Source organism: Phyllobates terribilis, unplaced genomic scaffold (assembly GCF_046119375.1).
Source record: "Phyllobates terribilis strain yellow unplaced genomic scaffold, ASM4611937v1 Scaffold_1__5_contigs__length_1240528914, whole genome shotgun sequence".
NCBI classification, from domain to species: domain Eukaryota; kingdom Metazoa; phylum Chordata; class Amphibia; order Anura; family Dendrobatidae; genus Phyllobates; species Phyllobates terribilis.
This window is the reverse complement of record NW_027362761.1, coordinates 281,404,652-281,430,072: the sequence shown is the minus strand read 5'-3', so window position 1 is coordinate 281,430,072 and position 25,421 is coordinate 281,404,652. Positions and strand designations below refer to the sequence as shown.

Below are 25,421 nucleotides of genomic sequence, written 5' to 3'. Positions count from 1 at the left end.
AGACGTTTATAGGACATTTCATGTGGGCGACATCATACTGTGTGGTGGGCATTGTGGGGGTAAACACGCTGTTTGTGTGGAGCCATGAAGCAGTACCGTACTGTACTGTGTGGGTGTATGTATGGACTGGGCTGGCTCAGGTGTCTGCAGTGTTGTGCTATGCACGCCCCTGTATGTGTCCCTCTTTTCTAACTTTCAAAGTTGGGAGGGTAAGAAAGTGGCTCATAAGTGAAGAAAGAAATATATATCTCATGATAACATAAATTACAAAATCTCTTTTATTGCTCTGAAATATTGATTCATGTAAAATTGGTTGAAGATCCAGGATGGAAGGAGAGATACAACAATGGGGAGGGTCTCGTCTGGGATATGTAGTCTTTATTAATGGGAGGGGGGGGGGTCTATAGCATTTATAACGCGGAGGGTCTGCTCTGGTGACTGTATAATTAGGGGGAGTCATCAGTGCCATGGTACAAAGACATAAAGTCTGCGGAGCAGCGCAGTAGTGACCGGGTAATGCACACAGTAACCAATGGATTCACGTACAGCAGGTGGTAGAGGAGCTGGATCCCGGGCGGCTCTGGGTCAGTCACACCGTCTTGCGTTCCACCACTTGCATCTTCTGCGTTTCAGAAGACCGGAAGCTGTTGTGCGTTCCAAGCCTCGCTACTATGTCTGCACATTGATTGGTGGCCGCTATCTTACAGTTCGGAAACAGGATGTGACGTAACTAGTTGTGTACTGACGCGGATATTATGCGACTTTTGTTTGGAAAGTAGGAAAAGCTTGGACTATCATTAGATATTTGTGTTACCTAAATAGAAGAAGGAGTACAGGTAGGAAGCGCCGCCTCATGACGTTCTCTCCTTGCAGCTCATTTTTTCTGTCTGTATTTACTGAATACAGTTGCTGGTTTCAGTGGGAACTTCCGTAAGACAAAATAAGCTTTATTTATAAGGTCTATCGGAACAAGTGACCTTAGCTGCAACAACCAATCAGCGTTCAGCTGTCATCTTGTGAATCGTGCTGGAGGAATGTAAGCTAAGCTGTGATTGGCTGCTTTATCGGATATATCAGTTAAGTGGTAGAAATGTGACAGCCTCGTGTGTAAAGTAACGGGTTGTATAGTAGAGCCATTACTATATTATTCCTTAATAAACTATACTGGAATAGCGTCTAGTATGAACCAATGGCCCCAACGTGTGCGTTCACGTCTCACTTCTATGAATATATCCCCTTCATAATACAGCGCGTACAAATCAGGATCGTGCTCCACCTAGTGTTCACTTGTATGTATGTCAGTGTATGGGGAAGGATTGTGCTCCCTCTAGTGGGGACTTATCAGTATGACTGCTCTGGCCATAGACAGCTGGGGGGAGAAATCACGAGAAGCGTCTTGTGATCAGTTCATCCTTCAGAGCTGGCCTCCATCATTCCCTGCATCCTCCAGGGCTGTGGCTGTTTCTGTGAGAGGTGGGTAGAAACTACTCCTACATATCAGTACTTATCTATTGTATTTATTGCTGAGGGTTTCATAGCATTGTGTCACATAGAAGTTACTGGGGTTCATGTCTGCTAGTGTTATTGATGGGGAGTCCCACGTATACTTGTCGCCATATGCTGAATGGGGACATTTTTATAGTATTCTGTCATTTCTGAGGAGATCTGTGTCTGCCATGGTGCAGCCTCTACATAGAAGGCAGAGAATAGCCGCACATTTGGTGGGACCATTCTTGTTTCTATTCGGGGGCTGCAGCCGGCACAGACCCCCTAAGGCCGTGGCCAAACGGCGACATGTGACCACGATTCTCAGACAAGTCATGCGACCAAAAAGATTTGTGCGACTTGCTGTCATGTGACAGAACCATGAATTTTTCTGAAAAAGAGGCAAATCACACACAAGCTGCAGTCACTTGGACTTACATAGAAGTCTATGGTGAATAAGGTGCAAGTGACCAGCAATGGCTGTGACACCATAGGAAGTCATTACATGCCATGTTACACCACAATCTCATGTCTTCTCTAGTCCACACATGTCAAACTTTGGCCTGCAGGGTATTTGGCCCACGACGCCGGCACCGACCCCCCATTATTCTGTATGGAGGACTATGTGGGGCCCATTATTCTGTATGGAGGACTATGTGGGGCCCATTATTCTGTATGGAGGACTATGTGGGGCCAATTATTCTGTATGGAGGACTATGTGGGGCCCATTATTCTGTATGGAGGACTATGTGGGGCCAATTATTCTGCATGGAGGACTATGTGGGGCCAATTATTCTGCATGGAGGACTATGTGGGGCCCATTATTCTGTATGGAGGACTGCGTGGGGCCCATTATTCTGTATGGAGGACTGCGTGGGGCCCATTATTCTGTATGGAGGACTGCGTGGGGCCCATTATTCTGTATGGAGGACTGCGTGGGGCCCATTATTCTGTATGGAGGACTGCGTGGGGCCCATTATTCTGTATGGAGGACTGCGTGAGGCCCATTATTCTGTATGGAGGACTGCGTGGGGCCCATTATTCTGTATGGAGGACTGCGTGGGGCCCATTATTCTGTATGGAGGACTGCGTGGGGCCCATTATTCTGTATGGAAGACTGCGTGGGGCCCATTATTCTGTATGGAGGACTGCGTGGGGCCCATTATTCTGTATGGAGGACTGCGTGGGGCCCATTATTCTGTATGGAGGACTGCGTGGGGCCCATTATTCTGTATGGAGGACTGCGTGGGGCCCATTATTCTGTATGGAGGACTGCGTGGGGCCCATTATTCTGTATGGAGGACTGCGTGGGGCCCATTATTCTGTATGGAGGACTGCGTGGGGCCCATTATTCTGTATGGAGGACTGCGTGGGGCCCATTATTCTGTATGGAGGACTGCGTGGGGACCATTATTCTGTATGGAGGACTGCGTGGGGACCATTATTCTGTATGGAGGACTGCGTGGGGACCATTATTCTGTATGGAGGACTGCGTGGGGACCACTATTCTGTATGGAGGACTGCGTGGGGACCATTATTCTGTATGGAGGACTGCGTGGGGACCATTATTCTGTATGGAGGACTGCGTGGGGACCATTATTCTGTATGGAGGACTGCGTGGGGACCATTCTGTATGGAGGACTGCGTGGGGACCATTATTCTGTATGGAGGACTGCGTGGGGACCATTATTCTGTATGGAGGACTGCGTGGGGACCATTATTCTGTATGGAGGACTGCGTGGGGACCATTATTCTGTATGGAGGACTGCGTGGGGACCATTATTCTGCGTGGGGACCATTATTCTGCGTGGGGCCCATTATTCTGCGTGGGGCCCATTATTCTGCGTGGGGCCCATTATTCTGCGTGGGGCCCATTATTCTGCGTGGGGCCCATTATTCTGCGTGGGGCCCATTATTCTGCGTGGGGCCCATTATTCTGCGTGGGGCCCATTATTCTGCGTGGGGCCCATTATTCTGCGTGGGGCCCATTATTCTGCGTGGGGCCCATTATTCTGCGTGGAGGACTGCGTGGGGCCCATTATTCTGCGTGGAGGACTGCGTGGGGCCCATTATTCTGCGTGGAGGACTGCGTGGGGCCCATAATACTGTGTGAAGAGCTGTTAATAGATATCAAGGTTGGCCTGCGACTTTGTCAAAGGTTTTTTATTTTGGCCCTTTCTGTAATTAAGTTTGACATCCCTGCTCTAGCCGGATGCTCCAGAAATGTGTGCGCCTTCTTGTTGAGCCTCTATGCGTGTATCCAGTCATTAGCCCATTTCACCCCAGCATAATATGGAAACCCAGTTGAGAGTTCAGGATGGGCTGCGGGTTTGGTGGCGTGATAGATCGCTGTGGTGCTGTTAGTTCAGTCATTACACTGATTCAATGGCAGAAACACGGAAAAGAGCCTGTGTGCTAGAGCAGTCCATGGGCCCAATAGTTCAGGATTTTAGATATATTTTGTGCCTGAAAAACTCAGCAAATTTACCAATGCTGAGTTCACACCATGCATATTTGGTTGGTGTTTTATAGTGCCAGAAAAGTGCATGAGTTTTAAATGAATCTCTTCCGCCTACTGCGGAATCCACACAGAAATTGGCTTTTGTTGCATTTTTTTTTTTTTTACATTTGCAGCATACCAATTTCGGTTGCAGAAATGCAGATTTTCCCCATTCCTTTCAGAGGGGATCCTAAATCTGCAGTTAGTTTGGCATTGTTGTATTGCATTTGTTGTTTCACTTTTCCAGAGCCAAAAATCCACATAAAACGCATTAATAAAATGTGGAAAGTCCTAGTCTAAAGGTATGCTCAAGATTTTTGGCTTAAAAAGGTGTTTGAAAGTAAGCCAAGTAATAAGCGGTGTGAATCTCCACCAGACGGTCTAACAAATGCACATGGCAATGGTGATTTTGGTGTATTTTAAGACTGTGCAGTCTGTATTGTGTAACTTACACTGAACGGTGTTTAAAGGGAACCTGTCACCTCCAAAAACACTATAATCTGTAGATATAGTGGTAATCCGCAGGTAAATAGCTCTTAAATGACGAGTTTACAGGGAGCACGGCTACAAGAAGAAAATGACGATGTATTCTCCCTGCAGCCGCTTGCCTCCGTAAGTCATCCGGGCAGTACTGGAAGGTGTTAGGGCATGTTCACACAATGTTTTTTGGAGCTGGTCCACTTTGAAAGCTGCCTGAAAGAGTTCAGAACGGAGTTATGCATTTCTTTGTAAAAACAATTTGCCCCCATCATCTCCTGGTGTCCTGTGCTGATCACATAGGTACACGGCTGCCATAGCAAACCTCTGATAACTGTGTTGTAATGTTACCGCCCTGCGTGATCAGCACATGACAGGACGGACTTTCATCCCCTGGAAGCAAGCCGTGAGGACGAGCTGAGAAGCTGAAAATCCTGAGAAATGTCTATGCAAAGAAGAGTAGGAAATGGCTTTACTGAAAATGATGACACTTGGCCATAATGACCCTTTTATCCGGTCCATAACCCATCCCTGTGTAGATTTATGTATGGACTACTCATCCTGACTGCTACTTATTCTTCTGGGTTTATTTTTTTGCCAGGTATCTTAGAGAACTGTAGATTTTTGGGATATGAGGATGTGCAGCAATTATTGGATGGTGATGGAGTAATTCTACGTGAACTCGATGGCATCTCCCCTTTTTTCCAATCCCAAGCCGGTGTCATGGTGAGTAAATAGTATTTATGATGTATGTACACCACACTGTGATTTAGAAGAATATTAGACACTGAGGAGTTGCATACATTTATAGTGGCACATCGTACTTCTCACAGAACGCAACTGAAATCTTGTTTTTTCACCACATTATGTTCCATAAGAGCTCCGCGCCCTGCTCCGCGCCCTGCTCCGCGCCCTGCTCCGCGCCCTGCTCCGCGCCCTGCTCCGCGCCCTGCTCCGCGCCCTGCTCCGCCCCCTGCTCCGCCCCCTGCTCCGCCCCCTGCTCTACCCCCTGCTCTACCCCCTGCTCTACCCCCTGCTCTACCCCCTGCTCTGCCCCCTGCTCCGCCCCCTGCTCCGCCCCCTGCTCCGCGCCCTGCTCCGCGCCCTGCTCCGCGCCCTGCTCCGCGCCCTGCTCCGCGCCCTGCTCCGTGCCCTGCTCTGCCCCTGCTCCGTGCCCTGCTCTGCCCCTGCTCCGTGCCCTGCTCTGCCCCTGCTCCGTGCCCTGCTCTGCCCCTGCTCCGTGCCCTGCTCTGCCCCTGCTCCGTGCCCTGCTCTGCCCCTGCTCCGTGCCCTGCTCTGCCCCTGCTCCGCGCCCGCTCCGCCCCCCTGCTCCGTTCCCTGCTCTGTCCCCAGCATTCCCAAGACTCAATCCACCACAAGTGCAGCCGATCGTTATTATTTGCAGTGGGCAGTCGACTGCTGAGACTGACGCTGATCAGCAGATCAGAGAACTTTTATCCCTGTTATGAAATGGCACGACCACAGCTTCATTCTTTCTCTGTGGGGCTGCTGGAAAACGCAAAGTGCAGTGCTCCGCAACCCTATAAGGAATAAATGGAGAGGCAGTCAAGCATGGACACTGTTACTCTATTCTAATGGGGATAAAAGTGCCCCACTCTCCCCATCAGTTTAGGCTCTAGCAGTCAGACCCCCACCAATCAATGTTGTCAACTATACTGTCTACTACATCTGAGTACAGTAGGCATACACTCTCGAAAATGATGCATGTCAGAGCGCACGTTCACTCTGCCGGCACCATTATAGTCTATGGCCCCGTCGGTGTATACGTCCAAATTCCTTTTTATTGGGTGATTCAGACGTAAGCCCCGATGGAGCCACGGAACGGGAGCCTAAACACAGTGTGAAAGCACCATTAAATGGTCACTGTAAGGCTATGTGCCCACTATGCGTTTTTTAAGCGTTTCTGCAGCTGCAATTCCGCTGCAGAAACACTTAAAAACGCATGGTAGAAGGTCTGCAATGTTCCCAATGATAATCCGCATGTGCTGTGCACATGCTGCAGAAATTTCCGCTGCGGATTATCATTGCGGAAAAATCCGCAGCACTACCAATTATTTTGCGTAATCGCGACGTTTTTGCTGCCATTGACTTGCATTGAATCGCTTAATATCCGCATGACTACATCTGCACATGCGGATATTAAGCGATTCAATGTGCGGATGGTACCCGGATCTGGAGAAGAGGAGACTCTCCTCCAGACCCGGGTACCATAGTACCTGTAAAAAAAAAAATGAATTTAAAATAAAAAAAATATATTATACTCACCTTCTGATGGCCCCCGGTCTCCATAGTGATGCTTCCTGGCGGCTCACGTTGGTGTAAAAGGACCTTCCATGACGTCATTTAGTCATGTGACAGGTCACGCAACTGCTGACATCGGCGTTCGCGTGACCTGTCACATGACTAAATGACGTCATGGAAGGTCTTTTTAGACCACCACGAGCCGTACAAGAGACCGGACGCAGCGGAGAAAACACCGGGGACCATCGAAAGGTGAGTATAATGTTTATTTTTTATTTTTTAACATTCTTCTACTATAACTTGGTCACACTATATAAATCCATGCCGGTTGCATGGATTTATATACTGTGACCAAGTTGTCAAGCACTTTCCAAGTGATGCTAAAATCGCTTGCAAAGCACTTGACAACCCGCATGCGGAAATGCAAGTGAAGAACGCTTCACATCCGCTTGTCCCGCTTGTAAAATCCGCATGTACAATCCGCATGTGTTTTTTCTGCCAGGGAGATGCAGAAACGCTCAGGAAAAATCCAGAGCATTTCTGCATCATGGGCACTTGGCCTCTGTTTAACAAACTTATGTTTATTACATTGCCAGTGTAGGCTCAATCAACATTTTGATATACGGTACTTTCATTACCAAAAATATATATATATATTTTTTTAGTAAAATATTGCCAGAGTACCGCAAACCTCCTACTATCTGTGACATCTCTGGGGCCTTTCTGATTAGTAAGCACCATGCATGAATGACGCCGCACTGGGCCTACCAGTTAGAAGATGGATGTCCCGAGTAGCTGGAGATTTGCAAGGCTCTGGTCCAGCGGCTACGTACTGCAGGTAGTAGGGAAAGGAGGTCAGGAGCATATAGTGCTGGCAGTCTCAGCCCGCACAGTACGTGCCTCCTGCTCCCAGAGATCTGAACGATGCGCTTCCAGTGTATTGGCTGGCGGGAGGACGCTCAGGAACAACTGGGAAAAGCAAACAATATATTACATTTTTATCTGAACCACAGGCACAGTTTAAAGGCTATGCTGGGAGATTTTCCAGACATCTATGTTGGTTGCATCAGAGAATAAAATCCCATTTCTAGAGCGTGCTTTGTTTTAATTACCATTTTTGTTTTTATCTAAATAAGTGTTGTTAAATCCTCCCCAAAAAAACAAGTCTACTTATATAGAACTTTATCTTCAGACCACAGACCATCATTAAAGGCAATCTACATTTAAGATGCCACACAAGCTTTTTTTAATGTAAAAGAAAATACTAAATCTTTACTATTTTTCTTTATATGCAGGATGAATTATTTTTTTCTCTATGATGGATCAAGGGTGAAGGGAGAAGCTGACCCCACTAGGGAGGGAATTAATTACTTCTATCCACCTCAGGTAACTATCTGAATAGATAATGTATGCTGAAATGGAGCATATCATTAGAAAATGTATATAAGGTTTTCAGTTTAAAATTTTTTTGTTTTAATGTTTTTTTTCCAAATTTCCAGGTCACTACCTATATGAAAAAAATAAACACCATAGAATGTGAATGGGGTCGGAGTGGCTATCTTTTTTTTTTCCAACGGATAAAACACATGCCTATTTAGTCTGTGTCCATTTTTACATGACCATTAGCTTTTGTAGACTGATGGTCCACAAAAAAAATATATATGTTCAAGTTTGATCCAATATGTAGACCAAACTCGCCCATAAAAGTGGATGGGTCCATGAAAAATACAGCACAAGGGTGTTACCCTGGGTGCGTCTGTGGATATTTTTCACTGACTTAGAAGCTTTGGGAACCTCCATTCATTATTTTTTTTTCTCATGTAAGAAAAATATAAGACGGTCATATAGACCAAAAACGTATCTCCCTGAGAATCTGCCCTCAGAACTTATTTTAAATAAAAGGGGGAGTTATCCGTGTGAGATATGTAGATCAGGAGAGCAGACTGTCAGTCATTACATGTCTCACACTGGTAACTCCCCGTTTCATTTACAATAATCTGCAGACATATTCCCAGGGAGATCTATGTACGGCCCAAAGATATTATCAGATCATTTATACAGTACAGACCAAAAGTTTGGACACACCTTCTCATTTAAAGATTTTTCTGTATTTTCATGACTATGAAAATTGTACATTCACACTGAAGGCATCAAAACTATGAATTAACACATGTGGAATTATATAGTTAACAAAAAAGTGTGAAACAACTGAAAATATGTCTTATATTCTAGGTTCTTCAAAGTAGCCACCTTTTGCTTTGATGACTGCTTTGCACACTCTTGGCATTCTCTTGATGAGCTTCAAGAGGTAGTCACCGGAAATGGTTTTCACTTCACAGGTGTGCCCTGTCAGGTTTAATAGGTGGGATTTCTTGCCTTATAAATGGGGTTGGGACCATCAGTTGTGTTGTGCAGAAGTCAGGTGGATACACAGCTGATAGTCCTACTGAATAGACTGTTAGAATTTGTATTATGGCAAGAAAAAAGCAGCTAAGTAAAGAAAAACGAGTGGCCATCATTACTTTAAGAAATGAAGGTCAGTCAGTCCGAAAAATTGGGAAAACTTTGAAAGTGTCCCCAAGTGCAGTTGCAAAAACCATCAAGCGCTACAAAGAAACTGGCTCACATGAGGACCGCCCCAGGAAAGGAAGACCAAGAGTCACCTCTGCTTCTGAGGATAAGTTTATCCGAGTCACCAGCCTCAGAAATCGCAGGTTAACAGCAGCTCAGATTAGAGACCAGGTCAATGCCACACAGAGTTCTAGCAGCAGACACATCTCTTCAACAACTATTAAGAGGAGACTTTGTGCAGCAGGCCTTCATGGTAAAATAGCTGCTAGGAAACCACTGCTAAGGACAGGCAACAAGCAGAAGAGACTTGTTTGGGCTAAAGAACACAAGGAATGGACATTAGAGCAGTGGAAATCTGTGCTTTGGTCTGATGAGTCCAAATTTGAGATCTTTGGTTCCAACCACCGTGTCTTTGTGCGACGCAGAAAAGGTGAACGGATGGACTCTACATGCTTGATTCCCACCATGAAGCATGGAGGAGGAGGTGTGATGGTGTGGGGGTGCTTTGCTGATGACACTGTTGGGGATTTATTAAAAATTGAAGGCATATTGAACCAGCATGGCTACCACAGCATCTTGCAGCGGCATACTATTCCATCCGGTTTGTGTTTAGTTGGACCATCATTTATTTTTCAACAGGATAATGACCCCAAACACACCTCCAGGCTGTGTAAGGGCTATTTGACCAAGAGGGAGAGTGATGGGGTGCTACGCCAGATGACCTGACCTCCACAGTCACCAGACCTGAACCAAATCGAGATGGTTTCGGGTGAGCTGGACCGCAGAGTGAAGGCAAAAGGGCCAACAAGTGCTAAGCATCTCTGTTAACTCCTTCAAGATTATTGGAAGACCATTTCCGGTGACTACCTCTTGAAGCTCATCAAGAGAATGCCAAGAATGTGCAAAGCAGTCATCAAAGCAAAAGGTGGCTACTTTGAAGAACCTAGAATATAAGACATATTTTCAGTTGTTTCACACTTTTTTGTTAACTATATAATTCCACATGTGTTAATTCATAGTTTTGATGCCTTCAGTGTGAATGTACAATTTTCATAGTCATGAAAATACAGAAAAATCTTTAAATGAGAAGGTGTGTCCAAATTTTGGTTTGTACTGTATATAAGAAAAATGTGGATTTCTCTGGAATAAGACATCAGATCACCGATATCAAGGTGTTGTATAATTAAACTTTCTGTGACCTGCATACCCATATAGACGGCTTAGGAGGTTTGATCTTACTGATTGATTGATTCCCTTTGCCAAAAAAAAACTATTTGAAGAACGACTCCAGCCTTTTTTTTTCTTTTCCAGCACTGGAGTGGCGCTTTAAATGTAAGCCTTCTGCCCCCGTTCTTATTCTCGCCTTTTGGCGGCTTCACCTTTTACCGACACTGCACCATCTTGTGCCTGTAACTTCTGACTGGCCAGAAGTCACAAGAGCTCAACACAAGTCTATGAGAGCAAGAACGAGGCCAGAACAAGGCTGTCATAGACTTGTATTGAAAAGTGACCTCCGGTGTGCTCCATGAACATTGGAGCAGTCCGCAGGTGACTTTCCGCTGTAGACAGATGGTAGCAACATTGGAAAAGGATGAAGGCGGCTACAGGTGAGTATCAGACAGGGGGAGGGGAATTACATTTAAAGCACCACTCCAGCCGTGCAATAAGAAAAAACTGCAGTGGTGCTTTAAACAATAGGTAATTTTCTGATGGCTGAGAACATGTCTTCATGTGAACCTAATACATAATTGTGTTCATGAAAGACTTACTAAGCAGATGTGCACACGTTCAGTATTTGCAGCCGAAAAATTGGCAGCAAATACTGATGTGTTGGCGGGAAATATGTATGATACACATGTTTTTGCGTGTATTTTTTTAAAATGTTTTTTATCCTATCACCCATGACAGCACCTACAACGAGAGAGGGGATCCGCCCTTCCAGGACAGGAAACCTACAGAATAAAGGGGCGGCGCCTCTCCACCACCTCAGTTGGTTTCCTGTCCTTGAGGGGGAACCTTGTTAAAACGGCCGCAGAAGAAAGAAGAGAAGATTATTCCCAATGGGAGAACCTTAGACAGGCTTACCTGTTGAAGATCCGGATATGACTGAGCGGAAAAGCTGCTGTGGAACTGCGCCCCTATCTGGGTTCGGCAGATCCAGCTCTGCACGTCAGTGAGAGAGCAGCTGTGGACCTGCGCCCCTGTCTGGGGTTGGCAGCTTCAGTTTCATGCACCAGTGGAGAAGCTGCTGTGGAACTGCGCCCCTGTCTGGGTTCGGCAGATCCAGCTCTGCACGTCAGTGAGAGAGCAGCTGTGGACCTGCGCCCCTGTCTGGGGTTGGCAGCTTCAGTTTCATGCACCAGTGGAGAAGCTGCTGTGGAACTGCGCCCCTGTCTGGGTTCGGCAGATCCAGCTCTGCACGTCAGTGAGAGAGCAGCTGTGGACCTGCGCCCCTGTCTGGGGTCGGCAGCTCCAGTTCCGTGCATCAGTGGAGAAGCTGCTATGGAACTGCGCCCCTGTCTGGGGTCGGCAGATCCAGCTCTGCACGTCCTTGAGAGAGCAGCTGTGGACCTGCGCCCCTGTCTGGGGTTGGCAGCTCCAGTTTCATGCACCAGTGGAGAAGCTGCTGTGGAACTGCGCCCCTGTCTGGGGTCGGCAGATCCAGCTCTGCACGTCAGTGAGAGAGCAGCTGTGGACCTGCGCCCCTGTCTGGGGTCGGCAGCTCCAGTTCCGTGCATCAGTGGAGAAGCTGCTGTGGATCCGCGCCCCTGTCTGGTATCAGCAGCTCCAGCTCTGCACATCAATGGGAGCACCTGTTGAGCTGCGCCCCTGCCTGGGGGTAGCAGCTCCAGCTTTGATCGGCGCACTATTGGAGGTGCCCCTGCCTGGGATTGACCACCCCAGTATTGCTCAGGCATGGACGGATGGAGGGGAACAGGCCTGTGACTTCTTCCAGCCTCCGAATCTGTACAGCTGGTGGTGAGTGATCTTCGTGAATGCTTACCTTGTTTATGGGGCCCTTTCCTTGTTATGGTTACTAGGAAAGGCTGAAGGATATTAGCGCAAAACTCAAAAGTGTGTGTGTGTGTGTGTGTGTGTGCGCGCGCTCTGTAAGACCCCATCTGGGCCAAGGGCATCGTGCTTTAAATTTGGCTTCAGGACGGAAGCTGGACCTTAGACCTCTAGGCTAAAGTTAGCCACATGTCTGGGCTGCACAGAGCCTCATGATTGGCCTTCAGAATTTACCACAAAAATGAGCCTTAATCTGCTCAGTAAATGTTAAACTAACACTGTGGTTTTTACTGTTGTCCTCCAGTCTGTTAACTCCATCCATAGGACGGCACATGGTGTTAATACAGCACATGGTCTCTGTGAAGGTCTGCTGTCCAGCTGCGTCTCATCAGTTGGCTCCTTCAGGTGGGGCTAGTCTGACAATTGAGATTTACCACCCAAAGGAAAGGTTTATCCTTCATTCAGAAGGATTGCTCTTTTAAATAAAAATCTGAGCGCAGTGCCTTATAAAGCCTCTTTGCGCTTTATATCACATCATAGTGCCTCACAGCACCTCTGGGCACATCATAGCGCTTCATAGCACATCATAGTGCCTCATGGCACATCATAGTGCGTCATAGCATAGCGCTTCATAGCACATCATAGTGCCTCATAGCGCCTCATGGCACATCATAGTATAGTGCTTCATAGCACATCATAGTGCCTCATAGCATAGCGCTTTATAGCACATCATAGTGTCTCACAGCGCCTCATGGCACATCATAGTGCGTCATAGCATAGCGCTTTATAGCACATCATAGTGTCTCACAGCGCCTCATGGCACATCATAGTGCCTCATAGCATAGCGCTTTATAGCACATCATAGTGTCTCACAGCGCCTCATGGCACATCATATTGCATCATAGCATAGCGCTTCATAGCACATCTTAGTACATCATAGCGTGGTGCCTCATGGCACATCATAGCGCGGTGCCTCATGGCACAGCGCTTCATGTCACTTAATAGTGCCTCATAGCGCCTCGTGGCCCATAGCATAATGCCTCGTGGCCCATAGCATAATGCCTCATGGCACATCACAGTGCCTCATGGCACATTATAGTGCCTCATGGCATAGTGCCTCATAGCACATTATAGTGCTTTATAGTGCCTCATGGCATAGTGCCTCATAGCACTTCATAGCGCCTTATGGCTCTTCATAGCAGAACATATCATAGTGACTCATAGCATATCATAGTGCCTTATGGTGCATTCATAGTGCCGAATAGCGTCTGTTAGTACCTCATAGCGCTTCACAGTGCCTTTTAGTACCTAATGGGGCCTCATAGTGTCTCTCAGTGCTTCAGGGTGCCCCTGTGCCTTGTAGTGCTTTTATAGGGTGTCTGTGCCTCATAGTCCCTCTTTGTAAAGGTACTGGTTCCACAACTAACTTTATGTCTGACAAAACCAAGTTCAGCGACTGTAAACTGTGCATGGTAAGCTTACCGAATTCAGGGGGAAAAATATCCTAACCTCTATTTTGAGACCGAGGGTAGCAGTATTCCTGGCTGGTGCTCAGCTGGCTCGGTGGAATGCTGATTGGAGGCAGGTGACGAGCGCTTCCTTAGTTTTGAAGGTTAATAATAAACCTTGTAGGTTTTCACTATTAAAGGTAGGAGGCATCATGTAGTCCTCATACAGCCATTGTGGGTTTGGTCCAATCGAGCGCACTTTTCTTGCTTTTTACAGGTTGCACTGAAGTCGTAAACATTATTTCTGGTCTTGTCCAAGCTCTGATTAAATAGGACAGACCCTGACTTCTCATATACAGCTCAGCTAACCCAGCTTGATCAAACAAAACAATATTTATCCAGGGTAACTACTGATACTTGTGGAGTCTGGCCTGTGTCTCTGATTAGCTCCAAGACGCATACCATCTGCTCTGCTCTCCAGCAGTCTGACTAAGGTGAATGCCTAGCCTGCTCTGGTGCTTAGCTCTCCAGGGGCCCTAATCAAGACTTGTAAAGCTATTATTTAACCCAGTCCTACCTGGGTTTGCTACAACCCGAAGGGGCTGTTGAGATTCCTGAGAGTTAGATCATTGGAAATGGACTCTAGAAGAACTGCTAGTAAATCTGCAGTTCCAAATTGCGATATAGTAGTATAGGCGTTTAAGGAAGTATACAATCAGGTTCCAATTCACATGAAACATCAAATTTCCTGAGAATAGTTCTTGGCATAAAATGAGGATTTAGGCTTTCAGTTTGTGTCCTTCCATTCAGATGTTAATGAGCCTTAAGGCTTTATGGAGGATTATAGTAGTTAGGACAACTCGCATATCGAAGGAAGAGGCATTGACAAGAGTTTATCTCAACTATTTCGGGATTATGGGCAGATCCATCGAGTGCTGCAGAACTCACTGGGCAGTGAGTAAGCGTTGTTGTCTCCCAAGGTAGAATAAGGAGTCCTGCTATATGTCAAAATTAATAATCAGTCTGGCCACAACTCTGATCAAGGCAATATTGCTGTTAATAACTCTAATCTCATACATTCCAGTAGTAGCATGGTCACGGGTACACACCCGTGGGCTTCCTCTAAAGACCCGGTTCCTCTAACCTAAAGAAGCTTTAGGCAGTTTATAAGAAAGCTCCATTCATCTATACATGGTCACCATGTAAAGGTCTTGTCATACAATGGAGTAGCTTTATCTTACATAAACCATTATGGAGGCACTCTGCCAAGATCCCTAATGACACTTATGTCTAATCAGTTCAGATGGCGAAGTCTCACCTTTTATCTTTAACAGCATCTCATATAAAGAGGAAGAGAATTGCAAGTGGACCTTTTTAGCCGTAGACTACTGGAACAGTGTCCAACCTTCATTGAATAAGCAAAGAATGTGAAAGTGAGCTTTGGATCTAGGCCCATTTTCAGTCCAAAGATGGCACCCTGGGATGTGAATCCAGTGTTTATGGCTGTAACAAGCCTTCGCTTGAACCCATGGATTCAGGGTCTTCACAATAAAGACTATTATCCCAGTGGCCCTGACTTCAGCATGGTAAGTTAGTGACATTCCAGCTTTTTCGGTTAATCCTTTGTTTATACAGATCCTAGAAGATGGGTCGGTTCCGGAGCTACTTTATCTTCCGAAGATAGCTTCCAATTTCCATAGAAGTCAGGAAATTGTGCACCCTACTTTCTGTGCTAATCCGGGGAATCCATGGCAGAACAATAAGAAAGCGGATGTCCCCATCAAGCATTATGTAAGGTTGCGATTCAGTCTTCACCTTGCACCTTCTATAGACACTATAGGCTTGATCTGGGATCCTCTGCTGTCCTTTCCTTTAGGAAAACTGTTCTACAGGCTGTGGTCCCACACTACCTTTAAAGTTTTTTCTCTGTAAATATCTCGTTGTAGGTGCTGTCATGGGTGATAGGATAACACTAAATTACTTACCGGTAATTTGTTTTTCCTGAACCCATGACAGCACCCTTATATTCCCTCCCATCACTGGTAGAAGTTGATCACTTCATTTCCTTCATGGTGTTTGATTCACGTGGTGTGTAGAAGGAAAAATCATGGGATATATAACTATTAAGTGGTGTCCTCTCATGCTCTGTAAACTGAGGTGGTGGAGAGGCGCCGCCCTTTTATTCTGTAGGTTTCCTGTCCTGGAAGGGCGGATCCCCTCTCTCGTTGTAGGTGCTGTCATGGGTTCAGGAAAAACACATTACCGGTAAGTAATTTAGTGTTTCATTCATTAGAATGGGCGAAAAACCCCTATATAATTGACAAACTGCTTCAAATCTGCAAGAAAAAAAATAAACCACACGTGCATGTGATTTCAGAAATCGTGATCACTCTGCTGGAACAGTAAAATACTGTGTTTTTCATGGCAAAAACACGCAGGGCAAACAGGACATAAAAAAGAACGTGTGAACATATCTTATTAGCTTTTTTTTCTTTATTTCAATAATAAAAGAGTCGCATTACTTGAGAACGGGCAGTATACTGTATGGAGGCAATCTTGTTTTTTCTTTGGATAGGTCATCAAAATGTAAGTAGTGCTCGGTCCTTGAAGAAGCCGTAGGCTGATAGGGACACAATCAGGGGGTGAAGGGAAGGATCTGCAACCACAGTGCAATGAGTATAATATGTAATTATGGGAAAGTATGACGCTGCCTTACAGCAAGGGGAAAGTAGCAGTGTGAACAGTGTTATATGTGGTGGCATTTAACTCCTATGTGTCCAGAACGTCACAAGTGGTACGAGAGGGATCTGCATATTTTACTGTCCCAGTTTTTATGTGCTCATTGCTTCCTGTGCTTTCCATCTTGTAAAACCTTACTTTATTATGTATCATTAATGCGGCCTTTCTACAGAAACAAGAAGAGCTTTTTCTTCCCAGCATGGCTCCACTGTAGTGACATTTCCAGATCTTCTTCTTTATCCAGTTAACAAAGACTAGACAGTAAAGATGAAGCCTTTCATTCCCACAGGAAGCCTTGTGACATTCTGTAAGCTTCTGGGAAAACTGCTCATTCATGGCCATTACAGGCTTTCTATGTGGGTGGAATTCAGCGTGATAAATCCATTGCATGCACTGTTTGCCTGGTTTTCTAATAGTCCATTACTGTATCTGTTCATTCTACAATAAGTAGTTATTAATATGTGCACTAATGTGCTGCTCTTCTGTGCCTTCAGACCGCCATTGACCAGCAGGAGCTACTCTGCGGACAGATAGCAGGGGTTGTTCGCTGCCTCACTGAGATTTCCACTTCTCCGCCCAATCTTATCCGGCTGCGGAAACAAAAATTTGCGATTCAGGTGCACGGGGAATATTTGTGGGTAAGTATTATTAAAGGGAAGCTGTCATCAGGATTTACCCCTACTATTAGGAGCGCTATATAATCAGCTTCCTAATACCCTCTTTAATAATGGCCATATTAGCCCTAAACAAGCCCTACCAAATCCTCAATGGGTTAATTTGTACAAATGAAATGGAGAATCGTCTAATGGTCATTTTCTGATCTATATACTATGTTGTGAATAAAATATGGCTCTATGAGATTTCCAATCATTAATTCTGGTCTTCCTTGCATTTTACACAGCGTCCCAACTTTTTTGGAATTGGGGTTGTATTATTTTTTGCTTTCAGGATAATGTTGGACATTTCTCATGACGTCAGTCCCGAGTGTGGTTACATTTGCTCAAATATAGATCTGAGTAGTCTGAAATATACGGTCCATAGAAACTGTTACAAAGCAAAGGGTTTCTAAAATCGCCACTTAGGTTTTACTCTGACATTTCCAGAAACCTATTTGAATGGATGGGTGATTTATATGTGGACGTTTCCCATAATTTGCACCACAGGTTTCATGGTACCATTCGAAATTGGTATTTCATCCTTAAAGGGGTTGTTTGGTCTAAAACTACAAGTCTGCAGTCACTTTGTGACTGCAAGCATGTGAATCCTCACATCGCGCACACTGTGCGCCGTGATGTATGTCCGGTGTCAGCGCCGAGAACAGTGGTCATTTGACCCCCAAGCATACACTTGCATTGAGCGAGGCCACATCCATCTAGTTGGATTGTTGCCCGGAGTATGCATATCGCATTTTGCAGACACATGACCAGCATTGACACTGGAGATTCCTCACACCGAGCTGTACACTATGTGAGGATTCACAAGTCTGCAGTCACATAGGGTGACTGCAGACTTATAATGGACAACCCCTTTAAATGAATGATCAGAGGGCTTACAACTTGGTTTTATAGCGTTTCTTTATCTTTGCACTCGTTTCTTTCAGGCACTCGGATGCTCTGTAGAGGTTTCTGATGTCACCTGCAAGTGTTTCTTGGAGGATCTTATAGGGCTCTTTCGGTTTTATAATGGACCGTTATGGCATGCTTATCGGGTAATTCTTAGCATAAGACCTGTTTTGTTTGTATTAGTGTATGATATAATGATTCTTCTAACCTTGAAATTGCAACACCGAGAAGAAAAAGTCATGGAATTGTGGAATCAGAAGATGGATAGATATGTTAATGAGATGAAAATTATAAAAAAAAATGGAAACAAAATTTTCAAAACATCTCGATATATTTAGTATAGAATATGAGTGTCATGCACAGAAATCCCCCCCCCCCCATTTACACACTTTGGCTGCTATCAATGAGGTTATTTATGGTTGTATGGGGAATGTTCTGCCAAGCTAAATGCACTTGGGCACGTAAATTACCCAAATCCCCAGCTGGCAGCTCACTTTTGCAATTGCTGACCAATGATGTTGTTCTTGATAGGAGACAGGTCCAGCGATGGTTATGGTAGGACATTTAGGCCACACAGGCTGCTTACAGTAGCACAAGCTACATGCGACTTTGATGTTGTGTCGAAAAACGACTCTTGGGACACTTTGAAGAAATGGCTATATTACAGGTCCCACCACCAAACCAATGTAACACTTAGCTGTTTGTGTACCTGGAATGAAGACTACAAAGGACTGGTTGCTGTATATAATCCCAGGAGTAGGACTGGAGTGACATTCACTCATGAGACCATTGTCCACGTGGTCTCCAGTTCAATGTTTGGCTATCATTGGGTCCAAGGCAAAAAGCAGGACTAATGGCTGAAGAGGATAGGACATCCAATCTCCATCTGTAGAACACTTTGTTTCCATTTTTCATCATTTGCATATCATTAACATGCCTTTTGGACCTCTGACTTCCATAATTCCATGACTTCTCCTTCTTAGTGTTGCAATTTCGATGTTGAGGAGTGTACATAGAGAAAGGAGTGTAATTTTGAACTTAGTAATATTTGGAATATACACTTTTTGTCACTTTGCTGGTTTCTTCTCAGGTTCGTTCTCAGGTGGAGCTGAGCGAGGAATGGAATCTTTACCTAGAACACGTCCAGAACACCTCCGACCTGCACAGGATCTTCAACTCCCTCAGCCATGTGGATAAAACTAAAGTATGGCCCCACCGTGTAGAGATCAATATCATATATGGTGTGATTGCAGTCATATTATGTGTAGTGTGATTATCCATCTGTATGATTTTAGCATTTTATCTACAGGCCATCACTTTAACACCTCCATACTCAGCTAAAATTTGACTGAAACCAATGATTTTGTCAAGATCTGCCTACCATCTAATGTGTATAGAGGCCTCCCAACTGTTTCTCAACAGATGATGTCAGGGGAGATAAGTATCGACTGATTTGAATGAATTCAACAGATCCCACAGTTCTACAGGCAGAGGAGCCTGGCAGCATCTGAAGCCCACCATACACAATACATCAAATGGCCAACATCTATCTCTCCCATCCCCCATACAGAGGAACTCTTGCTTCCGTCAAGTTCTCCTGTGTTTTCAAGGATAGTCATTGCCAGACTCCTTTGTCTGAGATTTATATCCCGGAGAGCAAAAAATCATCATTCGAACATGAGGGATCCTTCTCTTTTCCGACATCATGTGTCTGGGAAAAGGTCAGGAGGCCCCCATGTAAATTAGACTGTTAGCGGATCCATCTGATATCAGAGGGTTTATCCAAATTTAGTCTCGTGCAGGTGTCTTTACTTTTCCTCTGCCCATAGAGGACACACTAATCTATCTGGAGTTTTCACAATTGATGCCATCTTTAACTGTAAAGCAGTGAATATGTGTTATTATCTGTCACATTTGCAATACTAAAATGGTAATAACAATAGAATTACAAAATCACTATAAAACTTTTTTTTTTTTGCTTTTTAACTTGCAGGTCGATCCACTACTCTTGCTGAAAGCCGCGCTCATTCTGCAGACATGTCAGCGCTTTCCCCATATACTGGCTGGCTGCATTATGTATAAAAATCGGTAGGGCAAGTAATTAATTCTAAGTCTTCTTTGTATTATTATTATTAACTTTGAAAAGGCTTCTGCATTATATTTTCATTAAAATCAGAATAGCTTAGCATGCTACTTTGTGCTATCCAGGAAATAACAGATTTATGAATCAATGAGAGGGACAAAGCAGATGTGTTCATAGATTGTGTGAACACAAGCTTCTGTCATTCAGTGATCTCGGCTCTACTGTCTTCTCAGACAGCTAGATTTTTCTTTTCACCAGAACCTTTAACAGGCGGTACAGGTCCATAATTTAAAGCACCATCTTCTGACATTTTTGTGTTATTAATGCTCTTTTTTGTTGTTTCAGCATCCTTTTGTCTGTACTTGATATGTTTAGTAGGGCTTAAAGGGAACCTGTCATTTTATTCAGGCTGCCCAAAACTCAAGTAGCCTAAATCAGAGCCTGGCTGCACGTTTGCCGCAAGAAATATCTTTTTCTGAAAAGCCCTGATGTTTCTGAGAAAACCTAGTATGAAGAGCTGGCTGTGGACTATAAGGAGAGGAGACTAGTCAAGCGCCACCCCTGGTTGGCTTCTTCCCACACTCCTCTGGTTCACAGGTCTCTCCCATGTATGTCCATAGCCAGAGACTTGTCAATCACTTCTAGAAGTGCTGAGACAAGCCGTCCGGGAGTGGGGTGGGACTAGTCTCATCTTTGCCTATGGACCTTGGCTGATTTTTCAAACTACATTTTCTTAGAGATGCTCTGGCTTGTCCCATAGACATACCTCCATTTACATTGAGGCTCTGCAGAACCCAGTTACGAGGTCCCAGAGCCCCGCACTGAAGATCGCTAGGCATCCCTGCCGGCAGACCCGCAGTCATCAGGAAGTTAGCCCCAATGGAAGATGACTTACTATTTTGTGTATAACCCTTTAACATGTCTCCATCCACAATTCTTACATGAGCATCGACCATCTTTTTTTTTGTGTGATAAGGGATGATCTCTGCTAGGACTACGTTTTAGGACGGCTTTGAATGATTGACATATCTGACTGTAATAATGTAATGAAGAAACATCACTGTAATGTGCCGTTCTGTAAAGTGTTTGTCTCTTGCATTGCAGCATAGTGAGCTCACAGCTGCCTCCTTCGCTGACTGCCAGGGTTCTCTTTCAGAGCCTTGTGCAAAAAGTGAGTATGCCCTCAGATACATTTCTGAATATTTTATATAGATGGATAGATAATGCCCCACCCTTGCCCATCTGAATTTGCATAGAATTATCTTACCAATATAGTACATGAACCACATACACATCATAAACAGCAAAGCTGACATTTCTTATATCTGACATGGTTTACTACTATTAATCAAGTGTATTGAAAATAACGTCTCTGGCCTGCTGTTCTGACACTACCCTTGGGCATTTAATCCAATCCCCCCACTGTTTCCCAAATGTAGCAGTAGCCCCCCCATTTGATATAAACCCATTTTTTCCATTAGAATAGTGTTATTCACACTGCTCACTACCTCTTCTATTAAGGGAGCAGTCTTTGCCAGCCAATGTCTAGCTGTAGCCTTTCTGGCTTGATGCTAATTTTTTTCTATTGTCAGTTGTCCGGGGGCGAACCTCTAATCTCCCCCACATTGCCTAACACACGCACCTTGGGGTCTAGAGTAATATGAATGTTAAAGACCTCGGAGACCAGTCTGCCTACATCTTCCCACAGCCCAGCCAAATGGGTGCAGGACCAAAACATATGGACTAAATTTGCCCCAATTAACCCGATTATGATCTCGAATGGCCAATGTTGTCAAAGGGGGTCTTTTAACCACTCAGATGCTGTTGTCGCAATTGACATCAGTAGTTAAGGGGTTAATCGGCCCCGAATGGCTCCAACCGGTTTTGTAATCAATGTCATATACTGCTGTTACCAGCGAGATTTTCGCCCACTGGGGGGCGCTATTCAGTTAATCCTCAGTGCAGTGAAAAAGCGACGCTAAGGATTAAGGCCACTTAATGGCCTCCGTTAAAAGGCGTATCGGTGGTCGTTAAGGAGATAGATATATGAATAGAATGTGGCTTGATTTATTGGATGTATTCTGTTATACGTTAAGCCTATATTCCCACAATTAGCTTTTGGTGTGTTTTTGACGCTGCCCATTTTTACTGCGTCATAAACGCAGCCTCTTACCGTTCCAGCAAAGTGGGAATGTAGCCGAAGTGTCCAGAATGTTATGACCACGCTATAAGGTTATGTATAGTGCTCGCTCGCCCCTTTAAGTGAGGTAAAGGGCACCAGAACCAAAAGCAGGTCTATACTGGCTGAGCGGACTTATGTGATGGCTCCTTCCACCAGCTTAGACACTCAGTTAGTAGGGCACTCCGGAAGAAACGTTCACACAGCAATGTTCATAGAGTAAGGCGGTGTCCCATGGGAAGTACAGGAAAATGCTTTCCTTCATTCACAATATTCTCTGACAGTAAGTTGTCTGAAAATACAGTCTTCTACTTCTCCTCTTTCATGAAGTCTCTTAATGTCCTGTTCAGCCATTTTTGAGTTTCAGATTCAGTTACAATTCACATAGGAACTCTTATCAAGATTTCTAGAATGGTCCAGATATCGGCATTGTGAACCTAAGGCTATGTGCCCACGATGCAGAAATGCTCCGGATTTTTCCTGAGCGTTTCTGCATCTCCCCTGGCAGAAGAAACGCATGCGGATTGTACATGCGGATTGTACATGCTTTTTTCCTGTCAGGGACATGCGGATGTGAAGCGTTCTTCACTTGCATTTCCGCATGCAGGTTGACAAGCGCTTTCCAAGCGATTTTAGCATCACCTGGAAAGTGCTTGACAACTTGGTCACAGTATATAAATCCATGCAACCGGCATGTATTTATATAGTGTGACCGTAAAGTATGGTAAAAAAAAATAAAATAAATATATACTTACCTTCTGATGGCCCCCGCAGTCTTGATTCGCTCCGTCCTGGCTGCTGGCAGATCGCGGTACACTGAAGGACCCGCCGACGTCAGCGTCGCGTGATCCGTCACATGACTAAATGACGTCAGCGCAGGTCCTTCAGTCCACCGCGAGCTGCCCGCAAGCGAAGACAAAGACACCGGGGGCCATCGAAAGGTAAATATAATATTTATTTTTTATTTTATTCTTTTTTTTTTTTTTACAGGTACTATGGTACCCGGATCCGGAGGAGAGTCTCCTCTTCTCCCGACCCGGGTACCATCCGCACATTGAATGCATGGAATGCGCATGTACAGATGCAGTGATGCGTAATCCATGCGTTCCAATACAAGTCAATGGCGGCGAAAACGCAGCGCTTCCGCAAAATAATTGGTAGTGCTGCGGTTTTTTCGGCAATGATAATCCGCAGCGGAAATTTCCGCAGCATGTGCACAGCACATGCGGATTATCATTGGGGAACATGGCAGGCCTTCTACCATACGTTTTTTAAGCGTTTCTGCAGCGTTTTTGCCGCTGCAAAAACGCTTAAACGCATTGTGGACACACAGCCTTAATTAGTGTACTTTATTTCCTCTTTACTACGGAGACAAAGCAGCTGGGAAATGTTCACACAGTGCTTTTTTTGCAGAGGCTTTTTCCACATAAAAAATACTGAGAGTTGAAAGCAAAAATTCTGCGTACATTACGTAGCTTTTTGACGCAATGCTTTAGGCGTTCATTTTAATGGGTGAACAAAAATGCAGCAAAAACGCTGCAAGATTTAACATGTTGCAGCTTTGAAAAAAAAATGCAACACCGCTCAAAATAATGCAAGAAAAAAACTAAAAGATTCTAGAAATGTAATATAAAAAGCTGCGTTTTTTTCCTACAGGGGGAAAAAAATAAAAATCAAGGAAAAAATGCAGCGTGTGGACAAGTCTTAAGTTTCACTATACTTTTGGCATTTTTGCTGGAGGCAATCCATGAGCTGGGCAATGGATTTGTTCTACCTACTGTCAGTAACATTGGGCTGAAAATAAATATATGAAAATTACGGCAGTGCAAGGAATTGTGAGACTGCACTGAAAAAAGAATCACATTTTAATGTAAAAAATAATCATAATCAATTAGTATTCAATCCTTCATTTACAGTTGTAATAAAAAAGATCCCCAGGGAAAAATTAGGTTTATTGGCAAAATTTACATACTTTCTGCTGTATGCATTAAACCATGTAAATAGCTCAGCACAACTAATATAACAAGTGTTTTCTCCAAATTTAAAATGCCACTTTTAATGACTACTGCAGTCTCAGAATTATTCAACCCCTTCATGACAAGTGTCTTCAGTACTTGGTAGAGACCCTTGAGCTGTTATGACCTGCTAAAAACGTGATGTATACACCAGCTTCTGGCAGCATTCCTGCGGAATCTTAGCCCAGTCCCTATAGGTAATGACCTCTAGTGTACTAATATTCTTGGGTTTGTATGCTGCAATCACCATCTTCATATCCCACCAAAGAAATTCTATCAAGTCAGCTGACTGACTTCAGACTCTTCCAGGATTTCTTCTGAAACCAAGCTTTAGTAGACTTTTATGTTTCCTTGGGATCATTATCTTGTTGAAAGGTCTAATGAAGCCCAAGGATCAGCTTCCTCATGGAAGGCATAACATTTTCTGCTAGTATTTCCTGATACTTGGTTGAATACATGTTGTCCTCCACATGCTGCAGGTGTCTAGTGTCAGAGGAAGCAAAACAGCACCACATCACTGAGGCACCGTCATACCTCACTGTAGGCAGGGTGTTCTTTTCAGTGTATGCTTCATTTTTTCTTCTCCAGATTCTGATCTATAGGCCTATAGAAGTTCCAGTTTTGTTTCATTGCTTCACCAAGCAGTATCCCAAAATTTCTGTTTATTTTTATGGTTTTGAGCACATTGGAGCTGACTTTTCTTGTGTAGGCTTTTCAGTAGAGGTGTATGTCTTGGAGTTCAGGCATGGAGAACTGCAGCGCTTAGTATGCACCTTATTCTGCAAACTGAAACCTCAGTGTCCACTGCCACCAAATCTTGCTGCCGGTCTTTTGTAGTTACTTAAGGGATTTTGATCATTTGCATCCCCACTAATCTGGTAGGAGCTGGTGACTGCTTCCTCTTTCTGCCACATACAGGTAGTATAGCAAGTGTTCTTATAACTTAGAACTTGTGAACTCTGCTTCAAACTCAACCTCTAGGAACATTCAATGCCTTTTCAATCTTTTTGCATCCGTTTTCTTTTTTTGTGCAAGGCAATGCTGTAGTCTCTTAACTTTCTGGATCACTCTCTTGACAACCCAAGAAT

The 25,421-nt window shown here is 44.6% G+C and overlaps 2 protein-coding genes across 7 annotated transcripts in view; one reads left to right on the top strand and one right to left on the bottom strand.

Moving 5' to 3' along the window:
* SRRD (SRR1 domain containing) overlaps nt 1-696 on the bottom strand; it is a 51,436-nt gene extending 50,740 nt beyond the window's left edge. For both annotated transcript variants that reach the window (XM_073673086.1, XM_073673092.1), the window contains exon 1: nt 547-696. The gene's annotated coding sequence lies outside the window, so the exon portion shown is untranslated. The remainder of the gene's footprint in view (nt 1-546) is intronic.
* A 10-nt stretch (nt 697-706) lies between these two features.
* HPS4 (HPS4 biogenesis of lysosomal organelles complex 3 subunit 2) overlaps nt 707-25,421 on the top strand; it is a 45,206-nt gene continuing 20,491 nt past the window's right edge. Inside the window, exons 1-8 of one of the 5 annotated variants that reach the window (XM_073673057.1) lie at nt 707-836; nt 5,064-5,188; nt 8,020-8,110; nt 16,989-17,132; nt 18,095-18,202; nt 19,147-19,260; nt 20,050-20,144; nt 21,244-21,310. In XM_073673057.1, coding sequence (XP_073529158.1) covers nt 5,148-5,188; nt 8,020-8,110; nt 16,989-17,132; nt 18,095-18,202; nt 19,147-19,260; nt 20,050-20,144; nt 21,244-21,310 — 660 coding nt within the window. In that variant the 5' untranslated portion in view covers nt 707-836; nt 5,064-5,147. Of the gene's footprint in view, nt 837-1,336; nt 1,474-4,809; nt 5,189-8,019; nt 8,111-16,988; nt 17,133-18,094; nt 18,203-19,146; nt 19,261-20,049; nt 20,145-21,243; nt 21,311-25,421 lie in introns of those variants that run through there. The other 4 variants (XM_073673072.1, XM_073673064.1, XM_073673079.1 and 1 more) reach the window with 4 other exon arrangements.